This window comes from Schistosoma haematobium, chromosome ZW (assembly GCF_000699445.3).
Source record: "Schistosoma haematobium chromosome ZW, whole genome shotgun sequence".
Classification (NCBI taxonomy): Eukaryota; Metazoa; Platyhelminthes; class Trematoda; order Strigeidida; family Schistosomatidae; genus Schistosoma; species Schistosoma haematobium.
Genome location: NC_067195.1, coordinates 83,369,775 through 83,376,669, shown reverse-complemented (window position 1 = coordinate 83,376,669; position 6,895 = coordinate 83,369,775). Strand labels below are relative to the sequence as shown.

The 6,895-nt window shown below is 34.2% G+C and overlaps 1 protein-coding gene across 1 annotated transcript; it reads left to right on the top strand.

The window, feature by feature from the left end:
• Positions 1-603: 603 nt before the first annotated feature.
• SPT7_1 (Transcriptional activator spt7) lies at positions 604-1,872 on the top strand (the record flags this gene model as incomplete). Its single annotated transcript, XM_035732254.2, has 1 exon — positions 604-1,872. The coding sequence occupies one exon, from the start codon at positions 604-606 to the stop codon at positions 1,870-1,872; it is 1,269 nt and encodes a 422-aa protein (XP_035588173.2).
• Between the last annotated feature and the right edge of the window lie 5,023 nt (positions 1,873-6,895).

The window sequence follows — 6,895 nt, the reverse complement described above, 5'->3', positions numbered from 1 at the left end:
ACCAACGCGCATCAATTAATCGTATGCCATGGAATGGCCCATGCAGCAGTGGTCTTACTTTCGCTTGTATCTACTTTAACTAATATATTTCCGTAATAACGTCCTCTGTGTTGTACAGTCTTCAAATCATCTGTGGTACATTGATACGTCAATGGGGTAGTCCACGTCAGGTGCTGACCAAGAGATGTGACTTCGACGTTAGCTGGTTCGTCACGCCATTCCCGTTTAACTCGAGTAGGCTTCCGATCATTCGACATCAATCATCTACGTTGGTGATCTACAGTCTATTTGTTTACGTATAAAATCTTTCTAACATGTTTCATATTGATATCTTAACAGAAAATAACATTGTAATTGTTATACTTAGAAACGATTACCCCACCTGTCTCTCTCTCTTTTGCATGTTTGTTATCTTGTCAAAAATGACTAATGTCATTAACTCATATGTTAATTGGATGAATTTTTCATTAAAAGTATAAATTATAAAAGATTAATTATTTACAATGAATTATATAAATAGATTACTGTATATATTATAATCAGTTGTATATGATCATTTTAGTATAGTGAATAAAACGTTCATCTGATAATTATTCATGAATCATGATTAATTCAATGTTAATAATGATTATTGTATCTTTGAATATATACATCAATTGTATTCCTATATCGAATAATATATGGACATTGAAACAAAATACCGGTTCATTTCAATCACAAAATCAAGTACAAACATTTAATACAAGTGGATATTCAATTCAAAAACAAAGTCAAACACAATCATTTATTAACACTTATAACAATGGACAACAAATTATTCAGCAGCAAATTCAACAACAAAATCAACAATTCAATTCAATTCAATCACAAGCTCAATATCAATCGATAAATTCTGGAAACTTGCAACCAATAAATACATTACCAATGATTATTCAACCAAACCAAAATGATGGTTTACAAATTTCAATTGATCAAACACAACAACCATTCGATTCACAGATATATAATCAACCAGAATCACTGAGTCAGCCACGAAATGACGTTGGTCATTCAATACCTGATCATTATCATCAACAACAAGAAGAACAATCAACAGAACTACCTCAAGAATCTCAGAATAGTGAAATACAACGAACACAAGAAATCCAGAATGAAGCAAATTCTCAAAAACTCGATTCATCGCCACAATCCGATCAGTCACAATCCAATGTTGATGGTTCGATATTGGTACAACCACCATTATCTGAACAGTTTCGAGCAATACAGAATGGTCAAAATCAATCATCACAACAGTCACAGCCTGGAATCGACTCACAACGTCAACCCGATTCATCACCACAATCCGATCAGTCACAATCCAATGTTGATGGTTTGCTATTGGTACAACCACCATTATCTGAACAGTTTCGAGCAATACAGAATGGTCAAAATCAATCATCACAACAGTCACAGCCTGGAATCGACTCACAACGTCAACCCGATTCATCACCACAATCCGATCAGTCACAATCCAATGTTGATGGTTTGCTATTGGTACAACCACCATTATCTGAACAGTTTCGAGCAATACAGAATGGTCAAAATCAATCATCACAACAGTCACAGCCTGGAATCGACTCACGACGTCAACCCGATTCATCACCACAATCCGATCAGTCACAATCCAATGTTGATGGTTTGATCTTGGTACAACCACAATCGTCTGGTCTGTTCCAAGTATCCGATTCACCGATTCCTAATGTGTCAAATCCAATATTTGAGCAGCATTCGGAATTTGACAATTCATTCTCTAGTGAACCGACACGGTCACTCGAATCTCATCTATCTCCAGATTCTCCATTATCCGATCAACAGCACCAGCGACTACGATAACAACCACTGGAAGATTCACAGGTGTAGTCAGACACTCAAATATCGAACAAACAACAAACTTTCCACTTATCATCTTATCAATCACAATCCACTGTTAGTATTGTTACTATATAATATCAGTCTGATTTGACACAAATGACCTTCAGTTCTTAAGCATGCAATCAGCTTTATATTTGTGATGACTTATGACCGATCATTAATATCACATGACAAAACAACAATTACAATATCGATCTCTATGACTTTGTCCTTGAGCTAAGCAATGACACACCAACCGACACTTGTAGCTTTGAGTCGATGACAAGTCCTCATTTGTCCTACACTCAATCGAGAAATTGGTAACCAACCTCCACTGTACGAATATTATATTTTTTGTCGATACACATACGACCACACCACACCAGGCCACACCATAAAATGGAAAATAACATCTACACATGATCAAGACGAAAAGTGTCTGTGAGTAGGGGAGACTGAATAATAAACTGGCAACAGATTAATAGTGGTTAATCATTCATCGGTAGTTAATTTGTTAGTCAAAAGCTTTTGATAAAAGTAATGTATATATATTTATGTATGATATCGTTACTTATTAATTATATGGTAAGAATGGATATATGTGTATAAGTAATAATAGTTATGGAAGTTACCATTCCCCTAATTTTCGTTTGAATGAAACAACATTATTCGATGAGTCAATTTAACGTTTCACTTCTGCTGTACATCGTTGATGACATGTATGTGAATAGCAGTGCCCATCGATTGGTTTCATTCACGACAACTTAATATGTTTTCCAATTGGTTTTTCAACTGTTTATGTACATTACTAACCACAATCGTATTTTAGTCATTTGACAACTATTTAAATCTTTACATTACATTCATACACACACTTTCATCCAATTAGCCGGAAATTGCGATCATGTATTAATTAGATTGTCTGGTCAACATCTAAGAAATATTAATCAATTGCCACATTCATTGTGATGAGAATTTTGACAAGTAGATCAAATGGTATCATAGTGGTTAATGTTTGTATGATTCAGGTTATGGAAATCAAGTAGGAAAGAGCAACATTGTGAAATCGAAACCATAATCATGTAGATAGTCTAAAGAACGGTTCACAAACTGAAGTGACAGTGAAAAATGATGTATATTACTATTATTCATGAAAGTTCGAGATTATTCATGTTGAAGTTTGAATGGATGATTTGATGGTAAACTTTATCGAAATCATCGTATGTAGTGATTATTTTGCGTGACTTTGTTTCGTTCAACTGTGTCTCCAAAATGAATCTGACTAATAAATGTTCTCGTTACTGATCTTTATATTCCACTTGTGTTGTTTTAAGTTGACTCTTATCATGAAATCACAATAGATCGTTTTGGTTACTTTGAAGTTAACTAGTGACTGTGTGAACGGTGTTGATATATGTAGTCAGTGAATATGTGGTTGATTTCCGTCATTATACATAAACGCTTGCGTTATACATATGAGAAATAACATCTGACAAGCTGACATCTGTTGGCCTCTTTAGAGCATTGAATTTAATACTGCTTGATACAATAAACATTTACCGTTTCAAATATTACAATTCAGAGAAGTGTTTCAGAACAGAATATCGATTGTATCTAAGGTCGGAAAAAACTCAGATTTGTTCTATTTATTGATATATTCTTTCTTGAGGCATCACAATCCAACTAAATTTATGTCTTCTTTATTAAATGTTTAGTCCCAGTCTGGGACTATTCAAAGATGCTTGATTAAACCTACTATATTTATATCTGAAGTCTAGCACATATTTGAAATTTCGTGGTTCACATAGCTAACTTTAATTAATTCTAAAAGTAATAAGATGATCAATCATTGTAATTGTTGACTAACTGACTCATTTCTAACATTGTAGAACTACATTATTTTACATTAAAGTATGAGAAAATTATTCCAGCATTCGAAAAGCACATTATTAAAGTATTTAAGACAATTACCATCTTATCTCAACATAGTGCAACTGATATTCGAGTCGCCTAGAATAGTGGCCACATTGCAACTTGGTCGATAGGATTCGATGTGCACTAAGAAGGACCTGATATACGTGACATTGTTTACCACCTAGTGATCCATCAACTGTAAATATTTAAGACAAATCATTTAAAATATTGACTAATCATTATTCAACTGATTCTCAGCCAGAATTTATAAACCCGACTTTTACGAATTATAATAAACACCTATGAAAACCTGATGTTAGTATTACTATTCAGAAATAAAGGTCTAGGATGAGAATTGGAACGAACCAAGTCGTTCGGATTGATTAGAAATCTGTGAATCTGATGTTGTCTGTGTTTGATTGACTGGAAATGGTAAGTCACCATCCTAGTTTAATTCATTAAGCATTGGTAATGTAAAAACTGGTTGTAGGTTATTAGGATTTTGAATTGGATTGTAAGTTTGTGAAGTTCTTGGGTTGTATTGTTGAGTTTGTTGCTGGATGGTTTATAGATCATGATTCTGAGTACCAGTAGATGATTGAGATTGATTTTGTTGCTGAATTGAATATCCACTATCATCATACTTTTGTACCTGTTTTTATGACTGAGATTAACACTATCTATTGTTCTGCTCAGAGTCCTGTAATAATGATCTTATACTTTTTGACATACAATTGATGTTTAACATTCAAGAAATAGTAATCATGAGTTGTAATGGAATGATCATAATTCATAATTGATTAATAAATTGAACAATATTATTCTGTTATAGTCATTGTATTGTTAGTAGTGTTAGTGACCCATTTATGTAATCCGTGATAAATAACTAATCCTTTATAATCGACAGTTTTTGTAATGATTCCATTGATTGATTGATTTAGAAACTATTAATTTAGAAAATGAAAACTGGTGTCAAAGTTTATATAACAATGATCTCCATAGGTTTAAGTGAAATCACGTATCGCGAGTAATGGAGAGAGGTATGTATTTTCGAGTAAATGTAAAGTAATAACGAAGAAAACTATACAAGAAATTCACATTACAACTTAAAAATCACAATCACAAACTGTATTACACTATTTACTAATATAATTAAACTATTGACTCGAATGAACTTATTTAATTACTTATGCCTGTTACCAACATTCTTTATCGAACACCGTCTTGGACAATCCTTTCCACTTCTTTCGAATCGCTAATCATTATTTTCATGTGTGCTTCTAATTTCTGACACTGTGTTATTTGGTCTTCCACTTTTCCACTTTCGTTTCCTATTCTAAGTTAGCGCTTGCCTCATGATGCAGTTTGATGATTTCCGTAATGTATGTTCTATTCACTTCCAACATCTTTTTCTAACTTACTCTCTGGATGGAAGCTGGCTTGTCTTCTCCGACAGTACACTGTTGCTGATAGTATCCGGTCAACGGACATTGAGTATCTTGTGTAGACAATTGTTTATAAATACTTGTACAGTTTTGATAATGGTTGTAGTAGTTTTCCGAGTTTCAGCTCCATACTGTAGAGCTGTCTTGACGTTCATATTGAAGATTCCGACTTTGACATTGGTTGACAGACAGTTGTTTTGAGTTGCATATGTTGTTCAACTGTAGGAATGCTGTCCTTGCTTTGTCAATTCTTGCCTGTACATCTGCATCAGACCATCCACGTTCATGGATGTTATTGTTGTCCAGATGCGTGAATGTTTCCACCCCTTGTAGAGATTCTCCATCAAGTGTGATGGTGTTAGTGTTTTCCGTGTTGTATTTGAGGATGTTGCTTTTTCCCTTGTGTATGTTGAGGCCTACTCACTCTAATAAAAGGTTACTCCTATTGTTTGAACAATTGGTTAGAAATCTTAAAAAAATACAAAAAATCACGGTGGTGTAAATGCTATTCCAAATCAAAGGGATTAACAAATGTCATTTAACCTTCTGTCCTTACCAGGAAAGATTGGAATTTTCGGCAGGAAATGTTAGTTAATCTCAGATTTGTGTCAGATGACTTGAATAGGCTTATTGGTCAAACGCGTTCGATAATCGTTAACTATACTAGGTGTAGTTTGTAGTCACTCATCTTAATATTCAGTGCAAACATTACGGGTAATATGTATTAGTTACTTTAAATGTAAAAATCTGTTTTCGAAACAAGTTAATTAGTGAATAGCAATTACATATGTTTAGCCTTCTAATAAACTAAATTAGGATGTCTCATATTCAGTTGTTCGTAGAAGAGAACAGACCAGCTTCCATTTGAAGAGGAAATTAGGAAAAGACGTTGGAAATGGATCAGACACACATTGAAGAAATCGTCAAACCACATCACAATGCAAGCGCCAACTTGGAATCGTGAAGAGAAACGGAAAAGCGGAAGACCAAAGAACACATTGAATCGGGGATTGGATGCAGACATGAAAAGTATGAATGAAAGAGCTGGAAAAGATTGTCCAGAACAGAGTTAGTTGGAGAATGCTGGTGGTCAGCCTATGCTCCTCTACAAGGGGTATCAAACGTAAATAAGTGTCTTTAATTTAATTCTAGCTACAACTTTGTAATTTTTTATAAAGATAATGACTTAACACAGAAGGTAACGTAAACTTCTATGTATAAATAACATTTGGTTTTATCTTAATGAGTCGAAAACGTTCTAATGAATTATTAATCAAATGTGATTGATGTACCTGCTATCTATTAATACCAATATCAAGGTCATCAGAAATTTATACTCAGATGACAAACATTAACCAAGAAGATAGTAAACAAATAAAAAAAGAAAGTATAAATAAGGAAGAATGATATATGTGATTATGTATTTAGGCGGAAGACTGAAAATGCCCTGGTACGGCCGAGAGTGGGGAGAGTCCGCTCTCCCTCTCGAAATGCTCTCACATGGCCACGCGTATATAGCCCCTGCTAGGGAAGTCCTACTCACTGCCTTCTCGTGGCGTTGGTGTTGTTTACGAAATTCGAGAGGACGAAAAGCGAGTTTCTGGCGCTTTAACCGGGTTGATGGAAGTTCCGTGAAATAGTGTTTT